This window comes from Erythrolamprus reginae, chromosome 1, assembly GCF_031021105.1.
Source record: "Erythrolamprus reginae isolate rEryReg1 chromosome 1, rEryReg1.hap1, whole genome shotgun sequence".
Taxonomy (NCBI): Eukaryota; Metazoa; Chordata; class Lepidosauria; order Squamata; family Dipsadidae; genus Erythrolamprus; species Erythrolamprus reginae.
The window spans coordinates 417,811,839-417,836,008 of NC_091950.1; the positions used below are offsets into that span (position 1 = coordinate 417,811,839).

General features: G+C 44.5%; 1 protein-coding gene across 1 annotated transcript in view; it reads left to right on the plus strand.

Annotated features, from left to right (window-relative positions):
• The window catches only part of VMP1 (vacuole membrane protein 1), a 178,930-nt gene that overhangs the window by 11,245 nt on the left and 143,515 nt on the right, over positions 1–24,170 (plus strand). The window contains exons 2-3 of the mRNA XM_070735374.1: positions 10,567–10,668; positions 13,022–13,157. Coding sequence (XP_070591475.1) covers positions 10,593–10,668; positions 13,022–13,157 — 212 coding nt within the window. The 5' untranslated portion in view covers positions 10,567–10,592. The remainder of the gene's footprint in view (positions 1–10,566; positions 10,669–13,021; positions 13,158–24,170) is intronic.

Consider the following 24,170-nt stretch of genomic DNA (forward strand, 5'->3'; position numbering starts at 1 on the left):
GGCCCTCTGGAACCAACTCCCCCCAGAGATTATAATTGCCCCCACCTCCTTGCCTTTCATAAGCTCCTCAAAACCCACCTCTGCCGTCAGGCATGGGGGAACTAAGATATTCTTTCCCCCTAGGCCTTTACAATTTATGCATGGTATGTTTGTATGTATGATTGGTTTTATAACAAGGGTTTTTAGCTGTTTTAGTATTGGATTTTTACATTCTGTTTTTATCACTGTTGTTAGCCGCCCCGAGTCCACGGACAGGGGCGGCATACAAATCCAATGAATGAATGAATGAATGAATGAATGAGAAAGAAAGAAAGAGAGACAGGGTCTTATTTTTGGGAAAACATGGTAGGCGCTTCAGCTGCATTGCATGAGACTCTTTGGGTGTAAGCCACCTTCTTTTTTGGCCAGGACCCAAAGGGCTCTGCCCTCTCAGGTGAGCTGTGTGGCAACCCGGAGGAGGGAGTTTCCCAAAATCACCTTCCTGTTTCAAGAGATCTCCGTCCTGGGTCTTTTGAGGTTTCTGAATTACCTTTTTTAAATTGCCACTGGTCGTCACTCATTCTTTTAACATTCGCGTTCGTGGGTTGACTGGTGTGCTTAGAAAAGCTGTTTTCAAAATAATAATTATTCCTATCAAGTCCATATGCCGCCCTTTGAGTAACTTACACCAAGATACAGGTACTCCTTGGCTGACCACGACAATTCCGTCACACAGCTCAAACAGTGAGTTGTTTTTATACATACTGTATATTAGCAAAGTCATTTTCTCTTACGCAATTCTCTCCCTCTTGGCAATGCCCATCCAACCTGTCCTAATTATTCCTCTCATTTTGGATTTAATTGAAAATCTCTTTCTGGGTCTTTCGCAGCATTAAAAATATACCATCTATTTAAAAAAAAACACAACCCAATATTATTTTTAACCTTTTCACACCATCTGAGTCTTTGTCTTCGCCTTGAAACTTCATCGCGACACTTGCGCATTACATGGGGAATCAATTCCCAATTCTCTTTTTTCACCATTAGAAAAGCTGCTCTTGCTTGAAGACACATCTTATTTTTTGGAGTATAAAGGAGGGTGGAAATATCGGTGCGTCTTATACACCAAATGCAGCCATTTTTGCTGTCCAGAAGCCCCTTCCCCCTCCTGCACAGAGCTCTGGGGTGCTAGGAAATGGCAAAAAATGCCCCTGTTTTTGCAAAAAATGGGCTTGTTTTTCACCTGTTTTTTTTTTTTAAATGGGGTGGGGAAAGAGTCTGGGGGGCTTGCAGAGAGCTCCTGGGGATTGGGGGAAGACAAAAACGGGGCTGTTTTTGCCTTCCAATTACCCCATATAGCCTGAGTGGAGGAGGAATTCTGGGAGTTGAAGTCCACAAGACGTAAAGCTGTCAGGTTTGAAGACCCTAGCGCTAGGGGTTACGGGTGCCAGGGTCTTCAAACTTGGCAAGTTTAAGATTTGTAAACCTCAACTCCCATTCCTGAGCTAGCCTGAGTGGAGGAGGAATTCTGGGAGTTGAAGTCCACAAGACTTAAAGCTGTCAGGTTTGAAGACCCTAGGGCAGGGGTCCCCAAACTTTTTACACAGGGGGCCAGTTCACTGTCCCTCAGACTATTGGAGGGCAGAACTATAAAAATAACCTATGAACAAATCCCTATGCACACTGCACATACCTTATTTAAAGTAAGAAAACAAAATGGGAACAAATACAATATTTAAAATAAAGAAGAAGTAATAAGTAATTCAGTAATTAATAATTAAGTAATAAAGTAATTTATACTTCTTTATTAACAAGTAAATTTAAACTTAAATCAACAGACTCCCTCCATTTCTCCTTCCCTCCCTCCCTCCCTCCCTCCTTCCTCTCCACTTCTCTCTTCCCTCTTCCTTTTCTCTCATTTGTTTCATTTTCCTCTCCCTTGTTCTTTCCCTCCATCATTTTCTCATTTCTCTCTCTCTCTCTCTTTCCATCTCTCCCTCTTCCTTTCTCCCTCTCTATTTCTCCCTCTTTCTCTCTCTTTCTTTTTTTCTTTCTGTCCCCCTCTCTTTCTCTCACTCACTCTCTTTCTAACTCTCCCTCTTTGTATCTCTCACACTTTCTCTATCTCCCCCTTTCTCTCTCCCTTTCTATCTCTCCTCTTCCTTTCTCTCTCCCTCTCTATTTCTCCCTCTTTCTCTCTCTTTCTCTTTCTCTCCCTCTCTTTCTCCCCCCTTTTCTCTCCCTTCCTCCCCTCCCTCCTTCCTTCCTCTCCGCCTCTTGCCTCTCCACCTCCTCCTGGCTCAGCAGCCGACCGCGGTGAGTGGACAGGAGATTCGGGAGCTTATTATATTGATTGGTAAAATCTTGTGTGCTGCCGCGGGCCGCTTAAAAGACCTCAGCGGGCCGTAGTTTGGGGACCGCTGCCCTAGGGGTTAGGGGTGCCAGGGTCTTCAAACTTGGCAAGTTTAAGACCTGTAGACTTCAACTCCCATTCCTGAGCTAGCCTGAGTGGAGGAGGAATTCTGGGAGTTGAAGTCCACTAGTCTTAAAGCTGTCAAGTTTGAAGTTTGTAAGAAGTGTACGTGGTTGTAAAACGTATTGTGCTACACTGGTATTTTATTAAATAATATATTACTACACCGTTTGGTTCAGAATACAGTGATCCCTGTGAAGTAGAGGAAATACTGTATATATTTTTTATGTATTTAACGAGTATTTGGACTTTTAAAACCCACCCTTTGCATTAAACAGTCACTCTATAATGTTTCTCAGCCCGGTCAATTGCTATTTCCAGGCTGTCCCTGTGGGCCAGATTTAAGCCCCCGTGGGCCACATCCAACCCACAGGCCTTGAATTTGACATCCCTGTCATAGACCCAGCCAAATTATAAACAGACATCAGGGCACGTTACACAACATTTATTTGAAAAACCTACACAACATTTATTCAAAATTCCCTTTCCCGTAATCAGAACCCTTTGGGGTGGGTGTCATTCAAAACAACTCCCTTTCAGTTTTCCAAGCATCTGAAGAAAGCAATATATAGCTTCTGACTCATTTGCTCCCATTCCGCCGTGAAACCTTAACCTTAAGCACCTCTCTCACTTCTCCCTAAAGAAAAGTGTAGCCCATTTATAAACTCAGCCAGTAGCTGAAAAGCAGTATCCTGGAGCACACACAAACTAGATTTATATTGCAGTAAATCACAGCCTGACTTGTTTAGCTAATGCGCTGTGTGCACTTAAGCAACAGGGATTGTAAGCCATAATTTAAGCTTAGTGTGTTGCATGAACATAACTAATTACCGTATTTTTCAGACTGTAAGATCAATGATGGGCTCCTATAGTTACAGTCAGTTATGCAAAACCGGGATAAATTTTTGATTTTTTCCCCCTTTTTTTCCCTTCTGGGCTCTGGGTATGTTTTTCCTATCACAGTAAATGAGGTTGAATGTATATAATTTTAGAAGAGCTGTGCATGTGTGTGTATGTGTGTACATACACATACAGTTTATGTACAGTCCTTGGCATACAAATCTAATAAATAATTATTATTATTATTATTATTATTATTATTATTATTATTATTATTGTATACTTTTGTGTGCCTGTGTATGATATGTGGATGCTTGGCTGCATAGCTAGAGGTATAACAAGCAGGAAGAGGGAGATTGTGATCCCGCTATATAGAGCGCTGGTGAGACCACATTTGGAATACTGTGTTCAGTTCTGGAGACCTCACCTACAAAAAGATATTGACAAAATTGAACGGGTCCAAAGACGGGCTACAAGAATGGTGGAAGGTCTTAAGCATAAAACGTATCAGGAAAGACTTAATGAACTCAATCTGTATAGTCTGGAGGACAGAAGGAAAAGGGGGGGACATGATCAAAACATTTAAATATGTTAAATGGTTAAATAAGGTTCAGGAGGGAAGTGTTTTTAATATGAAAGTGAACACAAGAACAAGGGGGCACAATCTGAAGTTAGTTGGGGGGAAGATAAAAAGCAACATGAGAAAATATTATTTTACTGAAAGAGTAGTAGATGCTTGGAACAAACTTCCAGCAGACGTGGTTGGTAAATCCACAGTAACTGAATTTAAACATGCCTGTGATAAACATATATCCATCCTAAGATAAAATACAGGAAATAGTATAAGGGCAGACTAGATGGACCATGAGGCCTTTTTCTGCCGTCAGTCTTCTATGTTTCTATGTTTCACATCTTTTTTTATGTTGTGGCAATCAAAAAGTGAAATTTCCTTAGTGCTTGGTTATTTTCTTGTATACGTTTCATTGCCCAACTATCTAACTCTGATGTTGTTACCTAGTTGGGTTATGAAAAGTCTGCAAGGTAACCACCAAGGTCAGAGAGCACCAAGGACCCCTCATTTGAACCCTGAGCTACAAATATTCTCTGTTGGTCTCTGCAATGAGCCGCCTTTTAGATATTTTCTTGTTTCAACGTTCCTTTCTGCAAGCCACCATCGGTTTGAAACATTATACGGAGGAACAGTACAAGTTAAAGGTGCTGTCAAGGTTCCAGGTAGCACCCAAGCTAAATCAGAGTCCAAGTCAAAGTACAGTGGTACCTCTACTTATGAACTTAATTCATTCTGTGACCAGGTTCTTAAATAGAAAAGTTTCTAAGAAGAAGCAATTTTTCCCATAGGAATCTATGTAAAAGCAAATAATGCGTGCAATAGGAAAAACCACAGGGAGACTGGAGGCCCAGTTTCCTCCCAGGAGATTCCTAGCGAGGCCCCACGAAGGCTTCTCCCAGCCTTTTCTGGCCCAGTTTCCTCCCAGGAGATTCCTAGCGAGGCCCCACGAAGGCTTCTCCCTGCCTTTTCTGGCCCAGTTTCCTCCCAGGAGATTCCTAGCGAGGCCCCACGAAGGCTTCTCCCAGCCTTTTCTGGCCCAGTTTCCTCCCAGGAGATTCCTAGAGAGGCCCCACGAAGGCTTCTCCCTGCCTTTTCTGGCCCAGTTTCCTCCCAGGAGATTCCTAGCGAGGCCCCACGAAGGCTTCTCCCAGCCTTTTCTGGCCCAGTTTCCTCCCAGGAGATTCCTAGAGAGGCCCCACGAAGGCTTCTCCCTGCCTTTTCTGGCCCAGTTTCCTCCCAGGAGATTCCTAGAGAGGCCCCACGAAGGCTTCTCCCAGCCTTTTCTGGCCCAGTTTCCTCCCAGGAGATTCCTAGCGAGGCCCCACGAAGGCTTCTCCCTGCCTTTTCTGGCCCAGTTTCCTCCCAGGAGATTCCTAGAGAGGCCCCACGAAGGCTTCTCCCTGCCTTTTCTGGCCCAGTTTCCTCCCAGGAGATTCCTAGAGAGGCCCCACGAAGGCTTCTCCCAGCCTTTTCTGGCCCAGTTTCCTCCCAGGAGATTCCTAGAGAGGCCCCACGAAGGCTTCTCCCTGCCTTTTCTGGCCCAGTTTCCTCCCAGGAGATTCCTAGCGAGGCCCCACGAAGGCTTCTCCCTGCCTTTTCTGGCCCAGTTTCCTCCCAGGAGATTCCTAGAGAGGCCCCACGAAGGCTTCTCCCTGCCTTTTCTGGCCCAGTTTCCTCCCAGGAGATTCCTAGAGAGGCCCCACGAAGGCTTCTCCCAGCCTTTTCTGGCCCAGTTTCCTCCCAGGAGATTCCTAGCGAGGCCCCACGAAGGCTTCTCCCTGCCTTTTCTGGCCCAGTTTCCTCCCAGGAGATTCCTAGAGAGGCCCCACGAAGGCTTCTCCCCGCCTTTTCCGGCCCAGTTTCCTCCCAGGAGATTCCTAGAGAGGCCCCACGAAGGCTTCTCCCTGCCTTTTCTGGCCCAGTTTCCTCCCAGGAGATTCCTAGAGAGTCCCCACGAAGGCTTCTCCCCGCCTTTTCCGGCCCAGTTTCCTCCCAGGAGATTCCTAGAGAGGCCCCACGAAGGCTTCTCCCTGCCTTTTCTGGCCCAGTTTCCTCCCAGGAGATTCCTAGAGAGGCCCCACGAAGGCTTCTCCCCGCCTTTTCCGGCCCAGTTTCTTCCCAGGAGATTCCTAGCGAGGCCCCATGCAGGCTTCTCCCTGCCTTTTCCGGCCCAGTTTCCTCCCAGGAGATTCCTAGCGAGGCCCCATGCAGGCTTCTCCCTGCCTTTTCCGGCCCAGTTTCCTCCCAGGAGTTTCCTAGAGAGGCCCCACAGAGGCTTCTCCCTGCCTTTTCGGGCCCAGTTTCCTCCCAGGATTTTCCTAGAGAGGCCCCACGGAGGCTTCTCCCTGCCTTTTCCGGCCCAGTTTCCTCCCAGGATTTTCCTAGAGAGGCCCCATGGAGGCTTCTCCCTGCCTTTTCCGGTTACAGTTTCAGAGGCTCGGGTTTGTAAGTGGAAAATGGTTCATGAGAAGAGGCAAAATTATCTTGAACACCCGGTTCTTATCTAGAAAATTTCATAAGTAGAGGCGTTCGTAGGTAGAGGTACCACTGTACTCCTCAAAGTTCCAATTTATTGCCGGAGCCATCCTGACACTTACACTGGGAAACATAAATCTGAGTTTCCCACCCAGTTGAAAGTTCACACCCCTTGTCCCCCACCCACAAACTTGTCACATTGCCCACTCAGATTATGCCAGCCTGGCAAGTCCTTCCTCCGCTTCCGCCCAGATGGGTGGGCATGGGATGGCCTTGAACCCCTCGAAAGAATGCTTTGTGGCTGCATCTGCCCCCTCATGAAAATCATCCCTCCCAAGTTCCCATCAACATCAGGCCTTCTACAGATAGTGTCGTAAGCCGTTAATTTATCACTAATAATTAATAATAATAATAATAATAATTTATTGGATTTGTATGCTGCCCCTCTCCGTAGACTCGGGGCGGCTAACAACAATAATAAAAACAGCATGTGACAGTCCAATAATAAAACAACTAAAAACTCTTATAATAAAACCAAACATACACACAAACCATGCATAACTTGTAATGGCCTAGGGGGAAGGAATATCTCAACTCCCCCATGCCTGGCAGTATAAATGAGTGTTGAGCAGTTTACGAAAGACAGGGAGGGTGGGGGCAATTCTAATCTCCGGGGGGGGAGTTGGTTCCAGAGGGCCGGAGCTGCCACAGAGAAGGCTCTTCCCCTGGGGCCCGCCAAACGACATTGTTTAGTCGACGGGACCGAAGAAGGCCAACTCTGTGGGACCTTATCTGTTGCTGGGATTCGTGCAGTAGCAGGCAGTTCTGGAGGTAATCTGGTCCAATGCCATGTAGGGCTTTAAAGGTCATGACCAACACTTTGAATTGTGACCGGAAACTGATCGGCAGCCAAAGCAAGCCACGGAGTGTTGAGGAAACGTGGGCGAATCTTGGAAGCCCCACGATGGCTCTCGCGGCTGTGTTCTGCATGATCTGAAGTTTCCGAACACTCTTCAAATGTAGCCCCATGTAGAGAGCGTTGCAGTAATCAAACCTCGAGGTGATGAGGGCATGAGCGACTGAGCAATGACTCCCTGTCCAAATAGGGCCGCAACTGGTGCACCAGGCGAACCTGGGCAAACGCCCCCCTCGCCACAGCCGAATGGTGATGTTCCAATGTCAGCTGTGGATCGTGGAGGACGCCCACTGGCTTGACAGATCCTGGATGCCAAAGCCAGTCGGTGTGCAGTGCCACAAGATCGCAATTGCAGAGCGCACTGTCCGACACAAATGCAATACGATGCGCCAATACTCAATGGAGCATTGTTTAAATTCTCGTACCGGCGACAAAGAATGCCTTGTACATAGAGGTTTCCTACTCATGAATGTAAACAGTCCCAGGCCAAGGAATGGGAGGAGGGGGATAATGGATTTCATCCCAGCCCTCTGTCCAGCCATTATTTTTTGGCTTTATATTAGGGGAGGGTCCTAATTGGATGGATGAATGAAAGTGAGCCCTGTACATATAGTCCTCAGATTTTTTATTGCTAAGTAGTATGGTGGTTCAGTACGTTTTGGCCCACGTTACGGTTTTCCCACTGGCTTTTCTTGTCCGAAGATCTCACAAGGCGATTGGTTAATTGCTTTCACCATCTCTATCTCCGTCTTCCAGATCATAGTTACCCAAAGGTGCTTATTTCAAGAAGCAACTGGACTTTCTTGGTTTTTTACCCCCTCCTTCTTCATAGGAGACACTGCTGTCATGTTTGTTTGTTTGTTTGTTCATTCATTCATTCATTCATTCATTCATTCGATTTTTATGCCGCCCTTCTCCTTAGACTCAGGGCGGCTTACAACATGTTAGCAATAGCACTTTTTTAACAGAGCCAGCCTATTGCCCCCACAATCCGGATCCTCAGTTTACCCACCTCGGAAGGATGGAAGGCTGAGTCAACCTTGAGCCGGTGATGAGATTTGAACCGCTGACCTTCAGATCTACAAGTCAGCTTCAGTGGCCTGCAGTACAGCACTCTACCTGCTGCGCCACCCCGGCTCATGGAGACTGCTGTCATGTTCTCCTTGGTCCCTCTTTTCGTTTATCCTAGAGCAGCGATGGCAAACTTTTTTTTCATCAGCTGCTGAAAGACTGTGTGTGTGCTATCGCCCATGTGCCAGTGCCCACACGCATAACTCAGTGCCTGGGGAAGACTAAAACTGTTTGCCCCATCCCTCTGGAGGCTGAAAATGGCCTGTTTCCCAACTTCTGGTGGGCCCAGTAGGCTCGTGCTTCGCCCTCCCCAGGCTCCAAAGGCTTCTTGGAGCCAGGGGAGGGTAAAAATGCCCTCCCACATCCCCTTGGATGCTCTCTGGAAGCCAAAAACGCCTTCCCAGAGCCTCTGTGCGAGCCAAAAATCAGCTGGTCAGCACATACATGCACACTGGAACTGAGCTAGGGCAACAGTTCCCGTGCCAGCAAATATATCTTCGCGTGGCACCCGTGTCATTGGTTCGCCATCACTGTCCTAGAGAAACGCAATTCCTGCAACCGTTCATCGTGTGTTTTCTCCTCCAGTTCCGTAATCATCTTCATTGCTCTTCTCTGCACTCTTTCTAGAGCAGGAATGGAGAACCTTTTTTGGTTCCGTTCCAAAAGGGTGTGGGTGCGTGTGCTAGCAGGCACACTCATGCCCACACCTATTCCTTCCCTGTGCATGCGCACAATCGGAGGACCCGGTCCCGTGCATGTTCCACAAGGCTCACTGAAACCTGGGATGGTGAAAAAAACAGCCAAGCCATAAATTTGGAAAAACGGACTTCCGTTTTGCCTGTTTTTATTTTCTGTTTGCACTCCAGAGGCTTCCGGGAAGCTTGCTGAAGCCCCATAGTGCAAAAAACAGCACAGCGGGCAAACCGGAAGTCCATTTTTTCAAACTACCGGTTTGCCCATTGGGGGGCTGGGTTTACTATAGAGCTTCAGGGAAGCCTCCAGAGGGCAAAACGACCTTCCCAAAGGCCAAAAATGAACTAGCCAGCTTGGGCATCCACGCTGGAGCTGAAATAGGGCAACGGCTCGCGTGTCCTCCGATATAGCTCCACATGCCAACTGCGGCACGTGTGCCATAGGTTCACCATTACGGTTCTAGGCTTCAAGTATTTTAAGATTGATAATAATAATAATAATAATAATAATAATAATAATAATAATAATAATAACAATAACAATAATAACAATAATAGCAATGGAAACTACAGTTTAATGTTTCCAAATGTAAAATAATGCACTTGGGGAAAAGGAATCCTCAGTCTGAGTATTGTATTGGCAGTTCTGTGTAAGCAAAAAGTTCAGAAGAGAAGGATTTAGGGGTAGTGATTTCTGACAGTCTCCAAATGGGTGAACAGTGCAGTCAGGCGGTAGGAAAAGCAAGTAGGATGCTTGGCTGCATAGCTAGAGGTATAACAAGCAGGAAGAGGGAGATTATGATCCCGCTATATAGAGTGCTGGTGAGACCACATTTGGAATACTGTGTTCAGTTCTGGAGACCTCACCTACAAAAAGATATTGACAAAATTGAACGGGTCCAAAGACGGGCTACAAGAATGGTGGGAGGTCTTAAGCATAAAACGTATCAGGAAAGACTTCATGAACTCAATCTGTATAGTCTGGAGGGCAGAAGGAAAAGGGGGGACATGATTGAAACATTTAAATATGTTAAAGGGTTAAATAAGGTCCAGGAGGGAAGTGTTTTTAATAGGAAAGTGAACATAAGAACAAGGGGACACAATCTGAGGTTAGTTGGGGGAAAGATCAAAAGCAACGTGAGAAAATATTATTTTACTGAAAGAGTAGTAGATCCTTGGAACAAACTTCCAGCAGACGTGGTTGGTAAATCCACAGTAACTGAATTTAAACATGCCTGGGATAAACATATATCCATTCTAAGATAAAATACAGAAAATAGTATAAGGGCAGACTAGATGGACCATGAGGTCTTTTTCTGCCGTCAGTCTTCTATGTTTCTATGTTTCTATAATTTATTAGATTTGTATGCCACCCGTCTCCGAAGACTCGGGGCGGCTATCATGTTCTCCCTAGTCCTTCGTTTCATTTATACTAGATATACCCAATTCCTGTAACCATTCCTGGGTTACCGGAATGGGCTTCTTTGCCTATAAGATGATTTCTACATAATCATTCTGATCGGGAATTGTGTTTTAATTTTGATATCAGGCATCGCGAAGTGACTGACCGATGAGATGGCAGAGAATGGAAGACATTGTGACATGAGGCGCACCGCGATGAGCCAGAAACTTCTCAACGGAAGGGTTCTAGGTACGGTGAGTCAGTGATAATCACTTCTGCAGAATGAAACAACCACAGGTCGTCTTCGATTGATGATCCCAGCTTTATTTATTTAATTATTGAATTTATATTGCCGCCTTTTCACCCCATGGCATCTCAAGGCAGCTTACAGCAGTGTTTCCCAACCTTGGCAACTTGAAGATATTTGGACTTCAACTCCCAGAATTCCCCAGCCAGCATTTGCTGGCTGGGGAATTCTGGGAGTTGAAGTCCAAATATCTTCTTGTTGCCACGGTTGGGAAACACTGGCTTACAGAATATAAAACCACATTTAAAACAGTAAAAAGCCATTGAATTGCAGCAGCATTTACGTGAAAATTAGAAACTGGACCGGTATATGCCCTCAGGTTACGGCCAGTTACAATGTGATCCTCAGTTTTACATGGGGCCTACACTTTGATTGACATTTTGGTTGTTAAGTGAGACATTTGTTAAGTGAGTTTTCTCCAGTTTTGCAACCTTTCTTGCCACAGTGGTTAAGTGAAAAAATTAAGCCCCACATTTTTGTTGCTAAGTGATTTGGCTGCTAAGTAAGACAGTTGAATTCTGCCCCGTTTTACAACCTTCCTTGCCACAGTTGCTAAGTGGTTTCACAGTGGTTCATAAGTTAGCAACCCTGTCGTTAAGTGAATCCAGCTTTTCCATGGACTCTGCTTGTCAGAAGGTCACAGAAGGTGACCACATGACCCCGGGACATAAATATGAGTCAGTTACCAAGCTTCTGAAATTTTGATCATGTGAAGGTTGTAACTGTGAAAAACGTTCATAAGTCATGTTTTTCAGGGCCTGTTGTAACTTTGAATTATTGTTATTATTTATTAAATTTGTATGCTTTGAATGGTGACAATGTGGCCAGGCGGTGGGGAAAGATAATAATAATAATAATTATTATTATTATTAATAATAATAATAATAATAATAATAATAATAATATTCTGCCGCACGAATCCCAGCGACCAGTTAGGTCCCACAGAGTTGGCCTTCTCCGGGTCCCATCGACTAAACAATGTGTCTGGCGGGACCCAAGGGAAGAGCCTTCTCTGGTGGCTCCGACCCTCTGGAACCAGCTCCCCCCGGAGATTAGGATTGCCCCCACCCTCCTTGCATTTCGTAAACTCCTTAAAACCCACTTCTGCCGTCAGGCATGGGGGAATTGAGACCTCTCTCCCAGGCCTATATAGTTTATGCATAGTATGTTTGTGTGTATGTTTGGCTTTTTAAATAAAGAGTTCTTAGATATTTTTAAATATTAGATTTGTTGTACATTGTTTTAATTATTGCTGTGAGCCACCCTGAGTCTACGGAGAGGGGCGGCATACAAATCTATAATAATAATAATAATAATAATAATAATAATAATAATAATAATAATAATAATTTATTAGACTTCTATGCCGTCCCTCTCCGAAGACTTTTATTAGTAGGATGCTTGGCTGCATAGCTAGAGGTATAACAAGCAGGAAAAGGGAGATTGTGATCCTGCTGTATAGAGCGCTGGTGAGACCCCATTTGGAATACTATGTCCAGTTCTGGAGACCTCACCTACAAAAAGATATTAATAAAATTGAACGGGTTCAAAGACGGGCTACAAAAATGGTGGAAGGTCTTAAGCAATAAAACTTATCCGGAAAAACTTAATGAACTCAACCCGTATAGTCTGGGGGACAGAAGGAAAAGGGGGGACATGATGGAAACATTTAAATATGTTAAAGGGTTAAATAAGGTTCAGGAGGGAAGTGTTTTTAATAGTAAAGTGAACACAAGAACAAGGGGACACAATCTGAGGTTAGTTGGGGGAAAGATCAGAAGCAACGTGAGAAAATATTATTTGAGTGAAAGAGCAGTAGATTCTTGGAACAAAACTCCAGCAGACCTGGTTGGTAAATCCACAGGAACTGAATTGAAACATGCCTGGGATAAACATATTTATTTATTTTATTTATTTTATTAGATTTGTATGCCGCCCCTCTCTGAAGACTTGGGGTGGCTCACAACAATAATAAAAAACCAGTATAAACAATGGAACAAATCTAATAATAAGAATTATATAAAAAACCCCAACTGTTAAAAAACCATACAACACATAATACCAAACATAAAATATAAGAGAGCCTGGGGGAGATGTCTTAGTTCCCCCATGCCTGGCGATATAGGTCCATATATATCCATCCTAAGATGAAATGCAGGAAATTGTATAAGGGCAGACTAGATGGACCAGGAGGTCTTTTTCTGCCGTCAGTCTTCTATGTTTCTATGTCACTAAACGAACAGTTCTAACTCGAGGATTTACATTCTCTCCCCATTTCTCCTTTTGTGTTGGCAGAGTCCTCTGTGTCGAGTGAACAAAGGCGGAAAGAACGAGAAGCACGTCAGAGTATCGTCCTCTGGGCAAAACCAATTCTTACCTTTCAGTATTTCTTCCTGGAAACTTTACTAAACCTGAAAGACTGGACCATAAAGTAAGTCTGGGAGAGAAGGAAGCCCCCATCCAGGGGTGGGAGGCACAAAACATCACTTGCCTGAAAGGCATAAATTGTTCCCTCCATCTATCCATCCTTCTCCTGGTCTTCCCACTTTGTTGTTGTTGTTAGTTGCGAAGTCGTATCCAACCTATTTATTTATTTATCTATTTATCTATTTTATCTATTTTATTTACTTTATTTATTTTATTTATTTTATTTATTTATTTACTTACTTACTTACTTACTTACTTACTTACTTATTGATTTGATTTGATTTGATTTGTATGCCGCCCCTCTCCGCAGACTCGGGGCGGCTAACAACAGAGTAAAAACAGCATGTAAATCCAATACAAAACAACTAAAAAACCCTTAATTCTAAAAACCAAACATACATACAAACAATCATACCATGCATAAATTGTAAAGGCTTAGGGGGAAAGAATATCTCAATTCCCCCATGCCTGATGGCAGAGGTGGGTTTTTAGGAGCTTGCAAAAGGCGAGGAGGGTGGGGGCTATTCTAATCTCCAGGTGGAGTTGGTTCCAGAGGGTCGGGGCCGCCACAGAGAAGGCTCTTCCCCTGGGCCCTGCCAAATGACATTGTTTATTTGACGGGACCCGGAGAAGGCCCACTCTGTGGGACGTAACCGGTCGCTGGGATTTGTGCGGCAGAAGGCGGTCTCGTAGATACCCTGGTCTGGTACCATGAAGGGCTTTATAGGTGATGAGCAACACTTTGAATTGTGACCGGAAATTGATCGGCAACCAATGCAGACTGCGGAGTGTTGGTGTTACGTGGGCATTTCTGGGAAAGCCCATGATTGCTCTTGCAGCCGCATTCTGCACGATCTGAAGTTTCCAAACACTCTTCAAAGGTAGCCCCATGTAGAGAGCATTACAGTAGTCGAGCCTCGAGGTGATGAGGGCATGAGTGACTGTGAGCAGTGACTCCCGGTCCAAATAGGGCCACAACTGGTGCAACTATTGCGACCCCATGGACAATGTTCCTCCAGGACTTCCTGTCCCCTACCGCCCCAAGACAACTAGACACAAGGACAGATTTTTTCCCAAACGCCATCACTCTACTAAACAAATTATTCCCTTAACACTGCCAAACGTTTTACTAAGTCTGCACTTCTATTTCTACTAGTTTTTTCTCATCATTCCTATCACCCGTCTCCTCCCACCTAGGACTGTATGACTGTAACTTGTTGCTTGCATCCTAAGATTTTTATTAATATTGATTGTTTCCTCATTGCTTATTTGACCGCTATGACAATCATTAAGTGTTGTACCACATGATTCTTGACAAATGTACCTTTAAAAAAAATATCTTTATTAATTATTTACATTTAAAAAAGAAACAACACGACATTGACAGAAGAAAAAAAAAGAATAAAATAAAAATAAAAAAGAAAGGAAGAAAGAAGAAACATACAGTCAAAACAAAATAAAGCATTATGCTTTATACATAGAATAGTTTTGGTAGGAATTGAGAGGACCAGATGCCACGATCTTAGTTTTTAGTTGACTTTCAAGCCAATCTTCCTTTACCTGCGTCGAGAGGCACTTTAGTTCCTCTTTACATTCTGCTTTGGAGTGGTATCATCTACATATCTGAGGTTGTGGATATTTCTCCCAGCAATCTTAATTACAATGCGTGATTCAGCTAGCCCCACCTTTCTCATGATGTGCTCTGCATATAAGGTAAATAGTTAGGGCAACAGCATACAGCCTTGCCGGACTCCTTTCTCAATTTTGAATTTTGATGGTGTAGGGCAGTGATGGGGAACCTTTTTTTCCTTGGGTGCCGAAAGAGCATGTGTGCATTATCATGTATGCACAAGTCCCCACACCCATAATTCAATGCCTGGGGAGGGGGAAAACAGCTTCCCCCATCCCGCAGAGGCCCTGTGGAGGCTGGAAACGGCCTATTTTCCAACTTCTGGTGGCCCCAGTGGGCTCATGTTTCGCCCTCTCCAGGCTCCAAATGCTTCCCTGCAGCCAAGGGAGGGTAAAAATGCCCTCCCCCTGGAGGCTCTCTGGAAGCCAAAAACTCCCTCCCAGAGCTTCTGGGTGAGCCAAAATTCAGCTGGCCGGCACACACATGCATGTTGGAGCTGAGCTAGGGCAACAGCTCACGTGCCAGCAGATATGACTCCACGTGCCACCTGTAGCACCCGTGCCATAGGTTCGCCATCACTAGTGTAGGGTGTCCTGCACCAGCAGGCAGTAATGGGCAGCCAAAAATTTTATTGCCGCACTGTGGGTGTGGCTTAATGGTCATGTGACTGGGTAGGAGTGGCTTGCCAGGCATGTGATCCGGTGGGAGTGGCTTGAACGATCATCATCATTCAAGTGAACTGTTAAGTCCTCGACTTACAACCTTACCAGTGTCGCTCGCTGGGGTGACAATTTGCTTCGCGTTTCCCGCACTCTCCTTCCTAGGTCGCCCCCCACTTCACGCTGGGTAGTTAGGTGAATGGGTGCTGCCAGAAGCATAAATGCTGCCAGCGCCACTTCCACCCACGCCTTCTGCTTGCACCTCAGGTGGGAGGTGGCCGCGTGAGGCTGGAGGGGAGCCGGGCAGGAGAGAGGGAAGCTCGTCCAAGGCCAGGAAGGAGGAAAGAGGAAAAAAGCAAGGAGCGCAGACACAGCAGCAGCAGCAGGGGGAAAAAGGAGAGCTGAGCCGAGACCGGTTATCCAGGAAGTGACAGCCACCAATCATCTGGAGCTGCGCATGCATCTTCATTTCCACCGGTGGAACTGTGTTCCACCCCTTCCTGCCTGCTGCCCATCCCTGCCAGCAGGAGGTTGGACTAGAATATAAACAAACAATAAATAAATAAATAACCAACCAACCAACCAACCAGTGGTTCTGTGTCCAGTTCTCGCTGTTGCTTCTTGACCCGTATATAGGTTTTTCAGGAGACAAATAAGGTGGTCTGGTTACTGCCATCTCTTTAAGAACCTGCCACAATTTGTTGCGATCCACACAATCAAAGGCTTTAGCATAATCAATGAAGCAGAAGTAGATGTTTTTCTGGAACTCCATAGCTTTCTCCATGATCCAGGGTATATTGGCCACTTACCCAATAACCAGGTTCCAAAATTCCTGGGCCTTGGTTAATACAAGAAATTAGATAAATTTTCTCCCTTTTACATACATCAGGAAAGCCTTCTGGTTAAGAGAACTGGGCTTGTATACCTTTAAAGCAGTGTTTTGCAGCCTGGAAGTTTAAAATGGGTAGACTTTTAACTCCAACAAATGCTGGCTGGGCAGTTCTGAGACTTGAAGTCCATGCATCTTAAATTTGCCAAAGGTTGAGAAACACGGCTCTCTAGAATCAATACAAAGGATTGTTTACATTTATTTATTTGTGGCCCGCCTTTATTATTCCTACAACTCATTCAAGGTGGCAAAGGTATCCCTTCCTCCTCCTGATTTCCTCATAGCAACAAGCCTGTGCGGTGAATTGAGCTGAGGGAGTTCAGTGAAACAATATTGTCTGGCGGGGCCCAGAGGACGAGCCTTCTCTGTGACGGCCCCGACCCTCTGGAACCAACTCCCTCCGGAGATCAGAACAGCCCCCACCCTCCTTGCCTTTCGCAAACTCCTAAAAACCCAACTCTGACGTCATAGTAATAATAACAACAACAACAACAATAATAATATAATAACTGGCCCAACATCACCCAGATGGCTTTCATGCATTACATGCGCTAGAAGTCATGTCTCCTGGTCCCAAAATCACCCAGCTGATTTTCATGCTTAAGGCGGGATTAGAACTCACAAAGTGATTGGTTGAAAGTCACTCAGCTGGATTTTGTACCTAAAGCAAGATTAGAACTCACTATCTCCTGGTGATTGGCACAAAGCTACCTAGTCAGCTTTCATGACTAAGGAAGACTTGAACGCATCGTCTCCCTCTTTCTAACCTGGTGCATTAACCACTAGATCAGTGATGGCAAACCTTTTTTGTCCAGGGTGCCTGTTAGAATGTTTAGGTCAATGTTTCCCAACCTTGGCAACTTGAAGATATTTGGACTTCAACTCCCAGAATTCCCCAACCAGCGAATGGTCTAGGTAATATAATAAACCTTCAACAAACTTTAAGCAGAGTAACTGTAGCAATGTAGGTTAGTCAGTCAATGAATATTATTATATACAAATAGGCAAATAAACAATAATAGTTACACAATCCAAATTCGGGACCGCCTTCTGCCGCACGAATCCCAGCGACCGGTTAGGTCCCACAGAGTTGGCCTTCTCCGGGTCCCGTCAACTAAACAATGTCGTTTGGCGGGACCCAAGGGAAGAGCCTTCTCTATGGTGGCCCCGACCCTTTGGAACAAACTCCCCCCAGATATCAGAGTTGCCCCTCCTTGCCTTTGGTAAGCTCCTTAAAACCCACCTCTGTCGTCAGGCATGGGGGAATTGAGACTTTCCCTCCCCCTAGGCTTATAAAATGTATGCATTGTATGTTAGTATGTATGATTGGTTTTTAAATTGGGGTTTTAAATTAACTTAAATATTAGATTTGTTTACATTGTATTATTGTTGCTGTGAGCCGCCCCGAGTCTGCGGAGAGGAGCGGCATACAAATCAGATAGATAGATAGATAGATAGATAGATAGATAGATAGATAGATAGATAGATAGATAGATAGATAGATAGATAGATAGATAGATAGATAGATAGATAGATAGATAGATAAATATCATACACATATAATCCTAATAATGGTTTACAAACCAGATTATCGCACACAGCAAAATATACACACAGCAAATATAAATCTCTCTAGTATAAGCTCCCCCAAGAGGAACATCGTTGGCTCCCTCTTGTGGCCAACCAGCAAATGACTCTTAAAGGTACAGTCTTAAACTTACATTGTTAGCTTCTGTATTGCAGCACCCAACATAGTTACATACAGTATACTAACAGTGCCAAAAGGGTGCGCATGCAATAGCATGTGCATGCATCCCCACAGCCGTAATGCAATGCCCTGCCCATGTGCACAACCCCCCGTGCCACTCCCTCTTCCCCCCGCACATGCACACAGGCCTCACTGAATCCTACAGACATTTGGTAGGCCCATTGGGTTGTTTTTTGCTCTCCCCAGGGTTAGGGAAAGCCTCCTGAAGCCTGCTGATGGTGAAAAATGGCCCAACTGGGCAATTGGTGTTCTGGTCTAGATGTGCTGCTCCAAAAATACTCCCCTTACAGGCTTCAATTTTCAAAAGAACACTTCTTTATTTTGTTTTCTTCAATTGAATTCATCAATGTACATCTACAGCATGCGAGTGCATTCCAATCTCACAGGCTAAACTGCAAAGTCATAAATTCTTTCTAATGAGCAGGTTGTCGGCTTCTAACATCTCCTTATCTCTGGGTCAGGTTCAAGCTAATTTCAAACAGTTTTATCATGCAGTATTAAAACTCACCGCTGTAGAAACGGTAGAATGTGAAGTCTTAATTAATTTACACACTCTGAATAGCAGATTCAAAACCTCTTTCTAGAGGTAGAGGTATAACAAGCAGAAAGAGGGAGATTGTGATCTCACTGTATAGAGCACTGGTGAGACCACATTTGGAATACTGTGTTCAGTTCTGGAGACCTCACCTACAAAAAGATATTGACAAAATTGAACGGGTCCAAAGACGGGCAACAAGAATGGTGGAAGGTCTTAAGCATAAAACATATCAGGAAAGACTTCATGAACTCCATCTGTATAGTCTGGAGGACAGAAGGGAAAGGGGGGACGTGATCGAAACATTTAAATAAGTCAAAGGGTTAAATAAGGTTCAGGAGGGAAGTGTTTTTAATAGGAAAGTGAACACAATAACAAAGGGGCACAATCTGAGGTTAGTTGGGGGAAAGATCAAAAGCAACATGAGAAAATATTTTACTGAAAGTGGTAGATCCTTGGAACAAACTTCCAGCAGACGTGGTTGGTCAATCCACACTAACTGAATTTAAACATGTCTGGGATAAACATAGATGCATCCTAAGATAAAATACAAGAAATAGTATAAGGGCAGACTAGATGGACCAGGAGGTCTTTTTCTGCCATCAATCTTCTATGTTTCCTAAAAGCTCATTCTTTCTTTTCTCTAATCTCCTAAATTTGGTACTTAACCAAGGGCCATTATCTAAACCTCATTGTCTGAAGAAGTACTACTATCCATGCTAACGTCTGATGGATTTTCTACTAAGCTCTCATCACCACTACCTTCCTCCTCTGAATCTGACATTTCTAAAGGCTGACAGGGGACACTCACAACAATCAGAAATTAGGAAACGAAACGGTTCAGGAGGGAAGTGTTTTTAATAGGGAAGTGAACACAAGAACAAGGGGACACAATCTGAAGTTACTTGGGGGAAAGATCAAAAGCAAGATGAGAAAATATTATTTGACTGAAAGAGTAGTAGATCCTTGGAACAAACTCCCAGCAGACGTGGTAGATAAATCCACAGTCACTGGATTTATAAACATATATCCATCCTAAGATAAAATACAGAAAATAGTATATGGGCAGACTAGATGGACCATGAGATCTTTTTCTGCCGTCAGACTTCTATGTTTCTATAATTATAATAATAATTAATAATAATAATAATAATAATAATAATAATAATTTATTAGATTTGTATGCCGCCCCTCTCCGAAGACTCGGGGCAGCTCACAACCACTATAAAAACAATATTATAATGGCACAAATCTGATATTAAAAAACTAAAAACCCTATCATAATTAAAAACCAAACAGCACATACATACTATGTTTCTATGTTGCAACCAGCCCTCTCATATCTCGGCCCATTTCTTCCTCTTTTTTGCAAACTTTTTCTTGCTTTAAACAAATTAGATTATTTATAGTCCTCTGATGTCCTGACAAACCTGGAGGACATCACATTGGGAAGAATGTCCTAGATAATTTTGTAGGTCATGTTTTCCTCCCATACCACACCATCTTTTTAATTTATCAAAATTTAGGATATGCAGAAATAGAAATTAGGTTGATATAAACTATGTCACTGAAACATTTTTAGGCTTTTCCAACTCAATGGAAGCGGTACAGGCAAGCGCTCCACTTACATCGGTTTGTGACTGTTCAAAGTTGCCAGGGCCCTGAAAAGTTTCACTTGCAAACATTTTTCACAGTTTCACGATCTTTGCCGCATTCCCAGGATCATCTGATCAAAATTCAGGTGCTTGGGAATGGGTTCATATCAATGACCGTTGTTATGAAATGGTATTGGGCAGTTATGGCAAACCTATGACACGGGTTTTTTTGCTATCGTTATTAATGTTGTTTTTTTGTTATGTATGTGTTGTCTTTTTAAGTGTTATGATGGTCAATTGTATCAGATTCCAGAGTTCCATGTAAGTCTTCGGAGAGGGGCAGCATACAAATCTAATTAATAATAATAGTAATAATAGTAATAATAGTAATAATATGGGCAGTCATGGGCTTACCTAGGTATGCCCATGTTTCACCATCACTCCGCAGTCTGCATTGGCTGCCGATCAATTTCCGGTCACAATTCAAAGTGTTGGTTATGACCTTTAAAGCCCTTCATGGCATCGGACCAGAATATCTCCGAGACCGCCTCCTGCCGCACGAATCCCAGCGACCGATTAGGTCCCACAGAGTGGGCCTTCTCCGGGTCCCGTCAACTAAACAATGTCGGTTGGCGGGTCCCAGGGGAAGAGCCTTCTCTGTGGCGGCACCGGCTCTCTGGAACCAACTCCCCCCGGAGATTAGAACTGCCCCTACTCTTCCTGCCTTCCGAAAACTCCTTAAGACCCACCTTTGCCGTCAGGCATGGGGAAACTAAACATCTCCCCTGGGCACGTTAAATTTATATATGGTATGTTTGTGTGTGTGTTTGCTATTACATGGGGTTTTCTTAAATCGTTAAATATTTTAATTAATTGGATTGTTGTGACTGTTTTACTTGTTGTGAGCCGCCCCGAGTCTTCGGAGAGGGGCGGCATACAAGTCCAACTAATAAATAAATAAATAAATAAATAGTAATAATAGTAATAATAATTTGCCTTGATCAACAGTTTTATAGTTCACAGCGGTTGTGTTTAATCAGATGTGTTTAGTCGGTTGCATTAATGAAGAGCGGAGTTGATGTTAATTTATTTATTTGTTTGTTTGTTTATTTCTTCAATTTTTTTAATGCCGCCCTTCTTCTAATTCATGTCTTCCTTTTTCATGTCTTCTCCATCCTGTCTGTTCTTCAGCTGGTGGGAGAATCAGAAGTTTCTTTCTCTAACATTACAGTCTGCATGGGTTTTTTAAAATTAATTCTTCACTGGGCAAAGATCAGGATTATGTGGAACTTGCAATCTGACGGCTAAAAGTGGACTTTGGCCCCAAATCAACTATTCTCCATTAGGCTAAATCAGAGGTCATCAAACCTGGCAACCTTAAGACTTCTGGACTTGAAGTTGAAGTCCAAAAGTCTTAAAGTTGCCAGGTTTGAAGACCTCTGGCTAAGCCATGCTAATTTATTTATTTATTTATTTATTGGATTTGTATGCTGCCCTTCTCCGGAGACTCGGAGCGGCTAACAGCAACAATAAAACAGTGTACAATAGTAATCTAATATTAAAAACGATTAAAAACCCATTAATATAAAAACCAGACATACAAACAGACATACCATGCATAGAATTGTAAAGGCCTAGGGGGAAAGAGGATCTCAATTCCCCCATGCCTGACGGCAGAGGTGGGTTTTAAGTGGCTTACGAAAGGCAAGGAGGGTGGGGGCAATTCTAATCTCTGGGGAGAGTTGGTTCCAGAGGGCCGGGGCCACCACAGAGAAGGCTCTTCCCCTGGGTCCCGCCAAGCGACATTGTTTAGTTGACGGGACCCGGAGAAGATCCACTCTGTGGGACCTAACTGGTCGCTGGGATTCGTGCAGCAGAAGGCGGTCCCTGAGACAATCTGGTCCGGTGCCATGAAGGGCTTTATAGGACATAACCAACACTTTGAATTGTGATCGGAAATTGATCGGCAAACAATGCAGACTGCGGAGTGTTGGTGTAACATGGGCATATTTGGGAAAGCCCATGATTGCTCTCGCAGCTGCATTCTGCATGATCTAGAGTTTCCGAACACTTTTCAAAGGGAGCCCCATGTAGAGAGCATTACAGTAGTCGAGTTTCGAGGTGATGAGGGCATGAGTGACTATGAGCAGTGAGTCCCCGTCCAGATAGGGCCGCAACTGGTGCACCAGGCGAACCTGGGCAAACGCCCCCCTCGCCACAGCTGAAAGATGTTTCTCTAATGTGAGCTGTGGATCGAGGAGGACTCCCTAGTTGCGGACCCCCTCCGAGGGGGTCAATAATTCCCTCCCCAGGGTGATGGACGGACAAATGGAATTGTCCTTGGGAGGGAAAACCCATAGCCACTCCGTCTTATCAGGGTTGAGTTTGAGTCTGTTGACACCCATCCAACTTGAAGTTGAAGTCCACAAGTCTTAAAGTTGCCAGGTTTGAAGACCTCTGGCTAAGCCATGCTAATTCCTCCTAACGCGGGAGCTGAATTAGAGAAATTTTCTGACAGTGAGAACAACCAACCCATGAAACAGAAGTTGCCTTCAGACGTTGTAGGAGTTTCATCAATGGAAACTCTGAAAAAAAGTTTTGACTGCCATTTGTCAGAAATGGTGTGGGGTCCCCTGCTTGGGCAGAGAAGGGGTTGGACTAGATCAACGATGGCGAAGCTTTTTTGGTTCCCGTGCTAAAAGGGGATGTGTGGGTGTGCTCCCATGCGTACAGGTGCTCACACTCCTTGCCCCCCCTCTTGTGCACGGGCCTCACTGAAGCCTGGGAGGTGAAAAATGGCCAAACAGGCACACCGTAAGTTTGGAAAAACAGATTTCTGGTTTGCCCGTTGTGCTGTTTTTGGCACTCTGGAGGGTTCGGGAAAGCTTCCTGAACCCTCCCGTAGTGCAAAAAACAGCCCAACGGGCAAACCGGAAGTTCTAGAAAATGCACTTCCTGTTTCCCCGTTGTACTGTTTTTGGCACTCCGGGACTTCAGGAAACTTCCCCGAACCCTCCGGAGTGCAAAAAAAATCCATAATGGGCAAACCAGAAGTGTGTTTTCCAAACTTCCGGTTTGTTCATTCGGTGGGTTTTTTTTCCACTCTTGGGCTTCAGGATAGGTTTCCTGAAGCATCCAGAGGGCGAAACGGCTTTTCTCAAGGCCGAAATTCAGCATCATCATCATCATCATTATTATTATTATTATTATTATTATTATTATTATTATTATTATTATTTATTGGATTTATATGCCGCCCCTCTGCGTAGACTCGGGGCGGCTAACAACAGTAACAAAACAGTATAATCCAATACTAAAAAACATTTAAAACCCATTATATAAAAACCAATCATACATACAGACATACCATGCATAATATTTTAAGGGGGAGTGTATCTCAGTTCCCCCATGCCTGGCGGCAGAGGTGGGTTTTAAGCAGCTTACGAAAGGCAAGGAGGGTGGAGGCAATTCTAATCTCTGGGGGAGTTGGTTCTAGAGGGCCGGGGCCGCCACAGAGAAGGCTCTTCCCCTGGGTCTCGCCAAACGACATTGTGCTGGAGTTGACATAGGGCAAAGTCTCGCGTGCCCTCTGAAATGACTCTGCATGTCACCTGTGACACACGTGCCATAGGTTCACCTTCATGGGACAAGATGACCTATAAGGTCCCTTCCAACTCTGTTAGAACCTAAGAACCTAAGAAGAGCCCTGCTGAATCAGGCCAAAGCCCATCGAGTCCAGCATTCTGTGTCACACAGTGGACCACCAATTGTCCATGGGGATCTTGAGCAGAAAGAGAAGGCAAGACCCTCCCTTTCCCCTGACCCCCCCAACAAATGGTACTCAAAGGAACCCTGCCTGCCTCAACCAACATAGAGGCAGCACTTGGATATCCATTTCAATAACCACCAATACACATGGCATCCATGAATCTGTCTAATCC